Source organism: Metopolophium dirhodum, chromosome 1 (genome assembly GCF_019925205.1).
Source record: "Metopolophium dirhodum isolate CAU chromosome 1, ASM1992520v1, whole genome shotgun sequence".
NCBI classification, from domain to species: Eukaryota; Metazoa; Arthropoda; class Insecta; order Hemiptera; family Aphididae; genus Metopolophium; species Metopolophium dirhodum.
This window is the reverse complement of record NC_083560.1, coordinates 126,038,391-126,052,721: the sequence shown is the minus strand read 5'-3', so window position 1 is coordinate 126,052,721 and position 14,331 is coordinate 126,038,391. Positions and strand designations below refer to the sequence as shown.

The 14,331-nt window shown below is 27.5% G+C and overlaps 1 protein-coding gene across 1 annotated transcript; it reads right to left on the bottom strand.

The window, feature by feature from the left end:
* Positions 1–504: 504 nt before the first annotated feature.
* LOC132934600 (uncharacterized) lies at positions 505–11,716 on the bottom strand. The gene is made up of 24 exons (XM_061000937.1): positions 11,559–11,716; positions 11,191–11,337; positions 10,889–11,085; positions 10,559–10,798; positions 10,066–10,227; positions 9,816–9,976; positions 9,132–9,319; positions 8,847–9,073; positions 8,642–8,786; positions 8,214–8,547; positions 8,048–8,140; positions 7,704–7,947; positions 7,401–7,583; positions 7,193–7,321; positions 5,486–5,713; positions 4,581–4,710; positions 4,387–4,503; positions 4,199–4,329; positions 2,642–2,828; positions 2,134–2,536; positions 1,804–2,062; positions 1,496–1,731; positions 1,108–1,382; positions 505–1,032 (listed from the first exon to the last, which is right to left on the bottom strand). Exons 2-24 carry the CDS (start codon positions 11,285–11,287, stop codon positions 761–763), a joined length of 4,638 nt encoding a protein of 1,545 aa, XP_060856920.1. The 5' UTR covers positions 11,288–11,337; positions 11,559–11,716; the 3' UTR covers positions 505–760.
* Between the last annotated feature and the right edge of the window lie 2,615 nt (positions 11,717–14,331).

Sequence of the window (14,331 nt, the reverse complement as noted above, 5' to 3'; positions counted from 1 at the left end):
AAGCATTTAAAGTTCAAATTTTGACAAAATGTATCAAATTCAAAGTTTAATAATTTTTTTGTAGTTAAAAATTTATAAAATGTTCAACTTTTATAACTAAGGATTGAAAATTGAAAAAAGGCTCCCGTAAATAGGTTATATATAAATTACTTTATTCACAATAATATCATCAATTATACTTGGTAATATCATAGGCTGACTGACCGTTTTCGCTCAGAATCGTTTTTATTATACAATGATATCATATCATTAAATTCAAATTTAACACCATCCATTACAGTGACCCACTTGTAATCTACTGTACAGAAAAGCGACATCCACTTACCCACCTTTTTACGTTTGCTTTTTGGGTTTCTTGGTCATGACGGAAACTCTCATTGGATATATAATAAAACAATTGGTTTGGTTGTACACATCTTGAAACTATGTTTTATATTAATATTTTTTAGGGATCATATTAAAATTAAAATAGTTGCCTAATGAATAATAATAATAATAAAAGGCTACTTGTCAAAAAGTTTTTAATATAAAAATACAAATCAGCACACCGTATTATACTGTTTGAGTGTATAAACTATAAAGTAAACAACTAAATTATTTAAATACTCAAAAGTATTTTTTTCCAAAATAAAATAGTGAATTAGATCATTTTTTTTAAGATATATATGCCTACATATACATAAAGTAAAATATTAAAATTATTTTAAATCTTATTACTTAAATTATTATTTTCATTGAATTCGTTCGAGGTCATTGGAATTTATTCGTCATCTTCTTGATCATGTTCATCAAGTGTTTCTAAATCTTGATACTCGTCGTATTCATTGTACGCCCGTTGGCTATATGGGTCTCTTACTTTTTCTTGATCATTATTTCTGTTGGAACCATCAAATTCAGTAGCGTTAGTGCTTTCGTCGTCATCGTTTATCGATAGCTCTCTTTCGGAGACGCCTGCATAATCTTCGGGATAACTGGACATGGGCCTCGATCCCATTAATGATAAATAATCAGCGTAACAGCTGTTGTCTCCACCTATGAAAAAATATTTTATGTGAATAGGTGATTAAGTATAATTTATTTTGTATACTAGGTATATTTTTTAGTTACCACTTTTTCCTTCAAAATAACTTTCATATAATCTTTCATCGTTATCATCCGCTGCCTCGGTTAATCGCATCCGGATGGCATCTCTCATTGTCTGTGGTCGCAAGCCCTTGTCCCACTGTGGGTTATAACTTTTCCCATACATAGTTCTTAATATGTCGATTTTTTTGTTTCTCATTTCGTACCGATCGTATGCATGTTCATCTTTACGAGTCTTCCATTCTTTAATCTTATAACCTTCATTAATGTATTTTTTCGCCAATTCCCGGCGCGTCATACTTTATATAAAAAAAAAAATTATGGTTAACATAGGTGGGTAGTATAGGTAATATTAATATAAATTAATCTTGATATTAATTTAGTATTTTCTTATTTATGGTCAATAAATTACCGCAATGCTGGACTTTTTAGGAGAGTTGGGTCATTTAATATTTCCCTAACGTTCTTTTCTGCAAATTCGATTACTTGAGCCCAGTCTTCTTGGTCAGCTTTATATGGGTTATTTTTTATGTAATTACTTAACTTTTCTTTTTCAACTGCAATGTCAGTTACCAATAGTTGTTGAATTGTTTCAACTGTTTTTTTCATGTCAACTGACTCATTACTTTTTGAATCGGCATCTAACATCTGTAAGTAAATATTTTTTTATTACGATTTAGTTAAGTTAAAGTATAGTTAATTTAAAAACCACAATTATACATGTTCCTCTGTATTTTCAGTAGCTAATATTTTGTTGACAATGTCTCTGTAGGATTCATCAGCTTCGAATTTCATATTTGTAATATCATCTTTGTTATACTTGTTTTCCTCTACTCCTTTGAAATATTCTTCTAATTGTTTTTGATCAACATTCTTTTTTTTCATCATGGCCTCAATTATATGTAGTTTTTCCCGTTGTAAATATTTATCTCTCATTTTACCTAAACGCGTTTGTGGTCCTTTACGACTAAAACACCAACTGAAATTATTCGTATTCAAAACCAATGTTAGTTTTAGATTTGTATAAAAAGTTATTTATTAATTATTTACTTGAAAGTTTCATCCCAAATCTTTCTCTTTGTTTGTTCCTGTGAAAACGTTGGTTGGGGGTTATCGCTATGAACCGAATTCGCTACATGTGATTTATTTTCCCTGTAATCTTGACTGCACACATCGTTTTCTCTCATGGATCTAAATTCTTCTTTATACTTACTGTTCCATGCATCCAATTCTTTTCTCCAAATCACCTCCTTCTCAAATACTCGTCCAACCTCCTCGACTGTATTTGGTTCCATTACCGGAACATCTGTGGTGATCATTATTATTGCCCCAGTGGAATCCGAAAAACTGATCAATTCGTTTTTCTTATAATTCATTACTTCATGCATACCTTCAGTAAATATTAACTGTTCGGTACCGATGAAATGTATTGGTGAATACGGGGCTGATAAAGCTGCAAGTGTATTACATATTACAGCAACGTGCAATGTTAAGTTATGATTAATATTATTATTTATATTTTTTTTTATAATAGTATTCATCATTTTAAAATGTTTACTTGTTATTAGCCCATCACTAAGGAAAATATCCGTTGTATAGTAAGGTTGGTGAGTGTGTTTCATGAAATTCCAAAATTGTAAGACCCCATCAGTGTTGAAGGACACTCGAAATTCCGCGGGATGAGTGGTAGACCATAAAACGCTGTTTGTTAGATCATTGAAACGCTTCCACCAAACTGGACCACCCTAAAGTAAACTTGTAGTTTTAATTTATTTTTATAATTCCGTTTTTTTAAAATAAATATCATTAGTTAATAAGCCAGTAATGATACGAGCTATTACATGGGCTATAAGTTAAATTAATGTGCACATTATTTTTTATACTACGTTAACGGAAAAAAATAGGATTAGTTCAATCTTGTTTGCTTTACCACTATAATAATAGTGTATGTATGAACATGTATTTTGTTTATTTTGTATATTTGTTTTGTTCATAATATCTACTATTGCATATTTTCTTTAATAAATATAAAAATATTAAGTACTGTTTTTCATCGTTATCATATTATAACATATAGTATAATGTATATTATACAAAAAGGTGGATACCGCTGTATAGTAAGTTATAAGTGTGTCACTGTAATGGATGGTTTTACATTTTAATTTAATAATAAAATATCATTATGTAAACGAAATCAATTCTGAGCGGATACCGTCTGTCTGCCAGCTAGCCTATATTATAATAATATTTTTAAATTACAAAATAATAACTAAAATCGTTATTCTTCGTTAAAATATCTAATTTCATCCAAATTTGAACTTTTAAAAACAATAAAAATAAAAACTGTATTTATATAATATTATTTTAGATTTTTTGGTAACAGTGTGAATCACTTGAGATACCTTGCATTAAATTTTTAATCCTTAGTTGTAAAATCTGAAAATTTAATAAATTTGTGAAATGTTGACAAATTTTAAACTTTGAATATTTATAAAAAAAGATATCGATTCAATATTTTTTAACTGTTGTTATAACAACTTATGAGGAACCTCGTATCCATTAAATGCTCAATATTTTTGACTAAATGAAAAATTTGAATTGCTATTTATAGAAAAAAAAGTTTTATAAAGAGCTGCAAGAAAAATATTTTGAAAATCTTATCGTGCATTTAAAATAAACGTTTGATGAAAATATCAAGTATTTACCTACAGTTATTTGCTTTTTAATAACAATAAAATAAGGAAATTATTCGATGAAAATTCATTAATTTGGGGCTGAAAATTCAATGTCGAAAAAAATTAAATTTCTAACGCTCGTAAAAAATTAGTTTGATTTTCCTTTAAACGAAACTTTTTTTTTTGTTTAAAATAAGATAACTTAGGTGGGATCTTTTATTAAATTCTATAATTTTATATATAATTAGAAAATAGTTTATGAATATCTAACTCAAAATAATTTGCAATTTTTTTTTGACATATTTTGTCAAAGTTCTAACATCTAACATTCTTCGGGCGAAAATTAACTTAAATTTAACTTTTAACTCGTTTATGCCTAGCCTTGGTTATTATATTAAATATATTATATTAGAATTCTATTGACACTTTTCTAAATTTACTTTGTAGTTCAAACTCCAAATAGATACAACGTGTCCACCACATACTAAATGAATATCTGGGTAAAAAACATTTCTCTTAATGTAGTTGATCGGTCCATCGTGCACTTGTCCCCACCAAATATTTTTGCACTCTGTAAATTTATAAGTTTAATATTTAAGTTGTAACCATACATTATATTGCTTCACACCTTCACTATTTCGACCCTGCTGGTATGTATCATAACCATGCCATGTGACCACTCCGATTTGACCCATAATATTACCAACGACCAAGATACGGTTTGGATCATTTGATTTTGCCGGCACTATAGTAATAAGACATATATAACGATAATTTCTATATTTTAATAGTTTATTTTGTTATAATAATTTTAACGTTTACCATATTCAAACTGTCGTTTTCCAATACTTAATGGTTGATCGGACTTATAATTATACTGCATTAAAGGTATCTCAAAAGACAGCGCTGTTATGGGGCTGTGTATTGTCTTTTCTGGTTCTTTGATTATGATCTACAATACTTATTAACTTATATACATTACACCCAAATATCGTAATATCATTGTATATATAGTATTAACTATTAGTTTAAAATTGAAATAGATCTTATACGAGTAGTTTAGTTATATAATACAACTGTACAACACGACTATTTAGTCAAACATCAATAACTATTTTTTAATTAATACCGAGGAAAAAATGTGCGTGTAGATACTATATCCTAGCTAGGATACTAACACCTACCTAGATATAATATAATAATTTTTATAATTTTGTATTTTTTATATTTTAATTAATTAATATGAAAGAAATAATAACTTTACCTGCAGTTTTGATTTACAGAAAATAACGACTCATAGCCATATTAAAAACATTTTTGGTGATTGAAATAATAAAAAGGCCGTAAATTATTGGTTCATAATATAATATTCAAAATCTAACTGAAAACAATTATTGACTAATTTAATTACCTACGAAAATCACGTCCTATTAACTAATACAGTTCGACTATTGGTAATATCCTGTTATGTCTGACTTGGTGGGCAAGCGGAGAAACAAATATAAAACCAGAGAATGCTTAAAAGTTAAGGCACATCAATGTCTCGTTCATAGCTACCTATATCCTACCCAAGTTTCCAATTCTTACCAAATTAGTTACTATCAACAAATACAATGAAAACTTCAACTCATATTTTATAACCTTTACTCTTTAGTATCAAGAGACAAGACGTATAGTAATTATTTACTTAATATAAACTGTTGTTTAATTACAATTAATGTTCTAACCGTATACGAAGGCTTTAGACGGTTGTTGTAAATGCTCAATGGTGATTTATAGTTGTTCAACTTCTCTGGGTGCTCCAAACCAGTGTTATTTATACTTTTTTTAATGTTTCTTGGCATCGGTTTCGAATTCAAATCCCAAAGTTTTATAGTGCCGTCCATAGAAGCAGAAAAAAATTGATCTGAAAATTCTCCTTCTTGAACACTTATAAATTTTCCCAATGATGTTATCTGAAAAACAAAATAATAAAATCACGAATCATATTACTACTATAGTATACCTACTTTGAATAATATACTGAAACATTATAGTAAAATATTATAATTATTATAGGATTAAGGCATAAAAAAAGAAATCAATCAGGTACCCAAATCATTTTGTTTATGTATAACTAATAAAATTTGTGTTTTTATTAGCTTTTAATATTTAAAAAAAACTAATTCTTAATAAATAAATAAAAAGTATTAGGGAATAACTAGTAGGAAATGATATGCACAGGTATAATATAATAAATAGTTCCTACCGAATTTGTTAAATTACTAAAGATATACGTTACTTAAAAAAATAATTTTACTAAGTAATTTTTATTAACTATTGAAGATAATTAGTTAGTTAATATTCTAGTTAACTTATTAATAACTTAACTAATTAAAGAATCAATTATAATAATTTAGCCATTTCCAGTTCATTAAAAAATAAAATAATATGTTAAAACTAAGTTTGTACATAACTAATATTGTAATAATAACTACTTTATACATTTGTTATTTTTTGTTTAATCTTGATTTATACAACCATTATAAATACAAATAAACAAACACATATTTCTGGATTAAATAATGTATCAACACTAATATAAGCTATTAACTTGTAATTACCTGAACCACTACAATAGCTAGTGTGGAATAAAAAAGAATAGTAGCCAGTGGGATTTATTCTTAATAAATTACTTAATTTAAAAAAAAATAAAATTCCACAGCAATAACTATATTCTGTATTATATGTGACCCAAATAGACCCAATTTATTTTATGATTTGATTTTAATGCGAAAAAATGTCAATAATATTTTTCATGTAAGTTTATAAGACAACTTTTATAAGATATACAATTATTGCTACCTGACTAGGTTTAATTCGATATTATTTTACGTTTATGAAGTTGGTCCCCCGACTATGTACAATCGACATCAGACCAATTTCAACATTTAGTAACCTTTTAGTAACTAATTGTAACCGACATCAAACAATTTATAACCAAACCACTTCGTCGAGAAAACTCAATTTCCATTTCGGGGTAGGGGGGGGCTGCGTGAATTTAGCCCTCTGAAATGGAAATTGAGTTTTCTCGGAAACTGTTTGGTTACAAATTGTTTGATTTCGGTTACAATAAGTTACTAAAGTCTAAAAGGTTACTAAATTTGGGGATAGGTCCGGATTCGATAGAACAAAGTTGGGGTAGCTGTGTGAAGTCAGATTCCCGAAATGGAAATTGAGTTTTCTCGGCGAAGCGGTTTGGTTAAAAATTGTTTTATGTCGGTTACAATTAGTTACTAAAAGGTTACTAAATGTTGAAATTGGTCTGATGACGATTGGACACTGTCGGGGAGCCAACTTCATAAACATTATTATTTTATTGATTTTTTACAATACATGTGGATCTGGTTTGTTAAATATGTACTAACTACTAATACTTATCTAAATCGACTAACTTTATTCATCGGATGAATCCATTGGATTGCAGTCACAGTTGATAAATGAGATTCCAAAATTGCACTTACTGCTGCTGATTTGATTCTAGTTTCAAACTTAACGTCCAACGACCATTTCATGTGCGCCCACTGTAAACATTTTTATTTTAGATTTTGTAGGTAGCTTGTATGATAATAACATCCAACTATATAATATTTATAATTTTACTAAATGTTCATGATGTTTTTTTTCTTTTTCTGACATGTTCAAATTATTTGAACCTGGCATCTCCAATTTTCCTTCAATGTCCCATATGCAAATCTGCCCATTTGTTAACCCTCCTACAACAGTGTTACCGTGTCTAGGATTAAATTCAACACAACGCACTTCTTCGGCACTCTCCAACCTTAACTAAAAATTCATTTTTTTTTATATGTTTGTAATTAATTATTAATTTTATGAACAGTTTAATATATATTTATATTAATTATTAATTATTATATAGTATAGGTACTACTGAATATTAAATACCTTTGGATAAATATTATCACTAACTGACCAAATGATGACAGAGTTATTTTGTTCATCCGTTACTGTTGTATTTTCACGTTTAATCTTTGGTACTTCATCATTTTTCAGTGATTTATGTTTTGACGAAGATTTTCTTCGCTTTTTAGTTTTATATTCTGATTGATACTTTAATTTTTGGTACATATCTCCAGCTTCAAACATGTCTTTGGTTAATTTCATTCTCTCTTTCTCCATATCATCGATTCTGTATTTTAGATGAAAAAATAAAATAATACAGCATTCGTCAATCATGAATATATTTGCCTAATTATAAATTATAATAATATAATTTTAAGAAAATTTACTTATTTTTTTTTTCATTGTACTTGGCTTGAGACTTCAAGAGTCTAAACAATTTTTCTTCTCTTGCTTCTCGATCATATTGCTTATTAAATTTCCTGTTAAAAAAAAAAACAAAAAAAAAAATTAATATTTTTACATTAATTTAAAAAACTTGAAGGAAGTTATTACCTATGAATATTTCTAACAGCATTCCTTAGTTTGTTATCGTGTAACCATTCTTCATCATCTCCCCAAATATTATAAAAGCTTTCTGTGTCAGAATCATGGTGATCTATCACGTCCATCCAGTTTTCACCTTCATTTTTGTCACTCGTAATATTTACAGATTTATTAGTGTCATCAATTTCTTTGTTTTGTACTTCATATTCATTTTCATCTATGGAAAACTCGTTATTCAAGTTTAATTGATACTGTTGATCTATACTTGGCAGGGCACAAATACTCGTTATTTCACTCTGAGTTTCTTTGATAATTATATTCTCGTCAATCAAAGCTCTGTTATCTAATTATGAAAATAAAAAATAATCTATTTTTTTCATATCATTGGTAATATTGTTGATTTTAGACTGACGTTTAAGTAAAAAACGCATACCTACCTGATTTTACAAGTGGAAGATCTTTGTAGATGGAAGTTTGTTCGTGAGAAACATAAATTAAAGAGTTTCGCAACTGTCTATTAATGTCATGGCTATATTGTTGGTTAATTTTTTCGTCCTCGGTCAGTTGTATTATCCTCATCCTCTTCAAGTTAACATACTCAACGTTCAATATTATATTTATTTTAATTACATATTAATTTACCTGCACAAATTCTTTGTTTAACAGAGAAATTATCTTTTCTTTGTAATTCTCGTCTAAAAGTTTAGTTTCTGGCCGGTTACTCGGAGAGTCTGTGTAGATATCACTGTAGGATATACCGTATTTTTCGTCTTTAACCGTTGACTTAGTAATTTCTTCATCAGACGTTTCCAAATCCACAGTTTTATATAACTCATTACTATTTATCGTGTAAGATACTGCGAAAATACCTATAAAATTATACATTTATTTTATCTATGAAATCTCCTCAACATATGATTATTTTACCCACTATCGTAGGATGCCAAGCATGACAAGATACGTATCTTTTTTTGGATACCTCATTCTGATATCTAGGTAGAAGTTTTATAACTTTGGATGTTTGTTCGATTTCATTTTCATTTTCATTTTTTAACAGTTTATAGTCATCACGGTATAAATCATATAACTCGTTGTAGTGCAACTGATTCACTAAGCTTAATTTAAAACAATATAATATTATAACTTATATTCTGAAATGTTCAATATATATTCTATAACTATATTTGTAAAAAATGTATTAGTTTTTTAAATTAAGGAATTTTAACTGTTATCTGCATGACACAGTAATGCGACTTTAATAATAAATGTCGTGTGACAACAATTATGGAGGTATAATATAATCTACAAGTGTGAAGAGAGTATATCTATGAGTTCTTACACGATCCACACCATTTTTAACACACAAAGTTTAGAAAACCTGTATATATATACTATATATATAAGACGTATTATAGGTATGTATATATGTTACCAGATACGTGGCTGTAATGTATAATTTAAATAATTCAATAGATAAGTACTTGATTATTTATTTGCTAGCAGTATCGTTATGATATAATAATAAATACAAATTACACTAAACATTATAACATTAAGGGTTAATTGATAATTTGTGTAAAATGTAATTGTTATATAGATTAAAATATTTACTTAGGGACATGTTTGTTTAAAAAATCGTCAAGAGATTTTTCTGATATATTTAAAGGTTGTAACTGAAACATTTCCTCTTCCACGGCAACCGATTGAATACATTTATTATATTTAATTCTTGGAATTGTCTGCATTTCTGTGTTGATCATTTTTCTGACAGCCTAAAAAATGAGCAATAATTTATTTAACGTTGAAAATATTTACTATTAATATTATTTAATGAAATATTAATTATATGAAATATACCTACTTGAACACTCGATTCCATTGTTAAAGCATCACTACTTTTGAAGATTTCTTTTGGCCGTGGTTCTAATTTTACATAATCATTTTTTATGGATTTTGAATTCGAGTCCTCAAATTCTGCTTCTGCTTGAAGTCTCCCAGCTGGAAGTTTCCATTTGTATGTTATCTGTTCATTTATAATTTGTTTATTATTTATCATTAGTTATGAATACTCATTAACCTAAACATATACAAATGTTGAAACTTGAAATATATGTGCATATAATATAATAAATATTAAAATCATCTAATAAAATCTACCAAGTTAATTGGGTAAGTAGCTTTAATAGTGTACTTATACAATATCTGTATACTATTCGTTTAGGTTATATTTTAATATGTACTAGTTTCAAACTAATCCTGGCCCCCCACAGAGATAAAAATTAATTTACATATTGTATGGTTTTATCACAGAATTTATTTAATAAAACTTATAATACATAAACAAATAATTAAACCTTTTCACGTGTTTGTACTGATTTTATTTCTTCGATATCTTTGTCGCTGCTTTTGGAGTCCCAAGGACCCGGTACACGACACATTGACCGCTCAACTTTTTTTTTAAGTTCACCTCCTATATTTTGTATTTGTGTTTCTTCGATACACTGTTTCGCTTTATCCGTGGTGCATATTAGAAATTCCTCATCTGTACTACTAAAGGGTTTATATCCAAATAAAACATAATCATTTGTAATACCCTGATAAAAAAAAATAAAAAAAAACAATTACATTTGAATAAAAACATGGCAATATTTTTGGTATGTGCAAAATGAATAATTTGTTTTTACTTCAATTTCCTTTTGAAATGTCCAAAAACATGAGTCCATATTTTGCGACTGCAAATTATCAATAATTTTTTTACGAGATATCTTGGTCCATGGTTTATCTATAAAAACGTGTTTTCCTACGACACATTCTAAATGTTCATGTAATGTTTTAGGTATGAACACAATTTTTAAATCATTCTTGAGTATTTCTGCTGGATCTGTTGATTTTAAACATTTTAAATCTTAGAATATTATTTTCTTAAAATACATTGTAGGTACCTATAATATTATAGTTTCATAAAATAATAAAATACAAATCTAACCATTATCAAAATGTTTTAAGTCAATTGAAGTGCCTTGTTCCATTGATTGTTCGTTATTAACCTTTGACAATGTATTGGTCTTCTTCTTTGATGACATATTTTCAGTTTGTTATATTTTACCACCGAAGTACTGTCGCTGGATGGTTTCTTCAACAAATTAATATGTATTTTTATTATGCTATTAACGCTCATACTTATTGTACCATTAGTGTATAGATTGTAATATTTTATAGTTAAAAAAAAATTAAAAAAATATTTTACCAAATATATTTTAATGTAATACAAATAAAATCTTAAAATATAGAAATGACAATTACGACATTATGTGTTTTTCACTAGGTAATGTAAAACAAATAATATATAAATACCTATTTGATTATTTGATAAATTTTATGATTTGTATGCTCATTGTAATCATAATCAAAGGAACAAACAAAAATAAACAAAAATAATATATATTGTGTAGTTCATATCACAGCTGCTAATTAAATTACGTATGTATACAACCACTGTGGAGATACGAATAATAAATTGGTAACGTAAAACAACCAAATGTCCAAATGTATGTTTGGTCACAAGCGCGGTTGCCATCGTAACAACTTTGCGGAATATAGGTAAGTATTAATGTGTATACTATATTATTATGTTGATGACAACAAACGCATCTATATACAATTATAGGTATCTACTTCGTGTTTTACGATAACTAGGGTGTAGGTGAGTACACAAAATGTTTGAGTAACTTAGCAATGATGATTTGATCATGAAATTATTATATAGCTACCTATGTAGTGATGTTGTAAATTGTAATATATAATATATACTATAAAAAACAATCTACTTAACTAACCTACCTATTCATAATAGTACTTCTATGTTAAGTGTTTTACACACGCAGGATTATTAAAGAAGTTCCGAGTTATTTTAATAAAGTTTTTAGAAAAATGATAATTGAACAATTCAAAAGTTGAATTTAATATACTTAAAATATACTTTTTAAGTTGAAAGTAACATACAAGTGATGCCGTGATCAGAATTAACAAATCAGTGCCTATTTGTTATCTGTGGCGTAGCTATACGAAATTAGGTACCTTTATAGAAAACTTTTCTATAGCCGCAATTAATTTTATAAATAATATAGATATTCATAAATACTTATATGAAACGACTAGGTACAAGAGCTTATTATATAGCTACCACCGACAGACGGTATAGTATGAAAAAATTAAACAAATGCCCTGCATATTATCGGTCCTTTTTCTCATTTAATTAAATACAATTTCTAATTGACACTAGTCTGTATACCTACCACTTAAAAATGAGTGACAGTTGAAACGAACTGTTTGAACTTTGAATTATGAATCTGGAACTAAACTGAACTAACTATTGGAGGGTCTGAAAATCAAACTAAAAATTAAAATAATTAATAAATTACAAATCAAATAATAGTTATAAACATATAATAATACACTATAATATCAACCCCTCTCCCCTAAATAGGTATCGGGTAGTATATTAGTGAAAAAGTATTATAATTAAGGTGGCAACTAAAATATAAATTTTTATTTTCAAATTTTATAGAATTGCGGAAAATTTGAAAAACTGGCACCAGACACTTTATTAAGAGGACGCTACACGACCGTTTGTTGAATCAGATTTACAAGTGCGTAACATAGAAAATTTACGCTTAGCAGATCACGTTTAGCTCCGTTAGTTTAAAAACTAGAGTGAATCGACCTATTATAATACTTGCTGGTAAGAAAATTATCTGTGTTTCTAAACTAGTTTTTATGTGAGTTTTTTTACAATGATTCAATTTTTTAGAAAGTTATGTGTATATAATATATTTGACATAGCGTACATTAAAAATGCTCATAACTCACTTAAAAACTGAATAATCGTGAAAAATCCACATAATGTTCTTACCATCAAGTTTCATAATAGGTCGATTCACTATAATTTTTAATTTAACTGAGTTAAACGTGATCTGCTTAGCGTAAATTTGCTATGTTACGCACTTGTAAGACGGAAACAACCAATATCTGTGAAGCATCCTCTAACAAAATTCTCTATAATACGAATAATTTTATGCTCCATGACTCACGAGACTTCGTAATAATATGGAAGTTTCAATGTAATTAATCGTAATATCATTAAAAGGCTATTACAATGCGTCCGTGTCTGTGTAAACCATGTAGTCCGTGTTCAAAATATTCTCATTATTTACCAAACTAAATAATATTGTTTAGGTAAAGCGATTTCACTAATCAATAATAACTAAGGGCGTCCGCTGGGGGGGAGGCAAGTAGGGGCAGTTGTCCCCCCTTAGATTTTTCTGGGTTGACTATCATAGATATTATTGATGATTATAATGTTCTAAAAAAAACTTAAAAATGCCCTAACAATTTTAAATTTTTAAATAGTGCACTAAATTTTTTTTATTTTTAATATTAAAGATATAAATACTAAAATAAATTTGGTATAAATTATAATATACATTGTAAGCTTTTAAATGATTGTATAAAAGTTTAACAGACAGAACATCATTTGGACTTACTACTTATTTAGTTTGAAAATTAATAATTTTTTTTTTCAATACCTATAAGTTTAGACTTTATATTATTATACATTTATTATAAAATTCATGTAAAAACATGAGAAAATTTTAAAATACAATTTAAAGTTTAAATTTGGAAAAAACTTCAAAATGCTCCAAAAATCTTTAAATGCAAAAAATGACCTTAAAATTTAAAATTGTCAAAAAATTCATGTAAGTATGTTATAAAACGAGCATCGCGGAGCTAGATTTGGAAAACAATGCAAAGAGCATCGTAATCGCAACCTCAATATTATTACCGTTGTAATATAAAATATCGCAAAAAAACTTTTTTTTAAATTAAAAATAAATACATTTTTTTATTTTTTACAGAGTGATTTTTATTACACTCGATTATGAACGTCGTTATTGCTTTTATAGATTATAAGATGTAGTGGTTGGACCAAGTGCAATGCCGCAAAGTTTTTTGATAAAAAAATTAAATGCTCATAGATGCCTTACCTACAATAGTTTCAACTTTTCAAGTTTGTGGTATCAATGGAATAAGCTAGAAATATTTAATTTTATAAATTACCTATAGTTAT

What these genes read in the sequence shown, in the direction of transcription:
- LOC132934600 (XM_061000937.1), bottom strand. Translation starts at nt 11,287, where the DNA reads ATGTCATCAAAGAAGAAGACCAATACATTGTCAAAGGTTAATAACGAA. An exon ending in TTGGCATCCTACGATAGTGG is followed by an intron (nt 9,074 to 9,131) that starts GTAAAATAATCA and finishes ATAATTTTATAG; the next exon opens with GTATTTTCGCAGTATCTTAC. An exon ending in AAAACGACAGTTTGAATATG is followed by an intron (nt 4,504 to 4,580) that starts GTAAACGTTAAA and finishes TTATTACTATAG; the next exon opens with TGCCGGCAAAATCAAATGAT.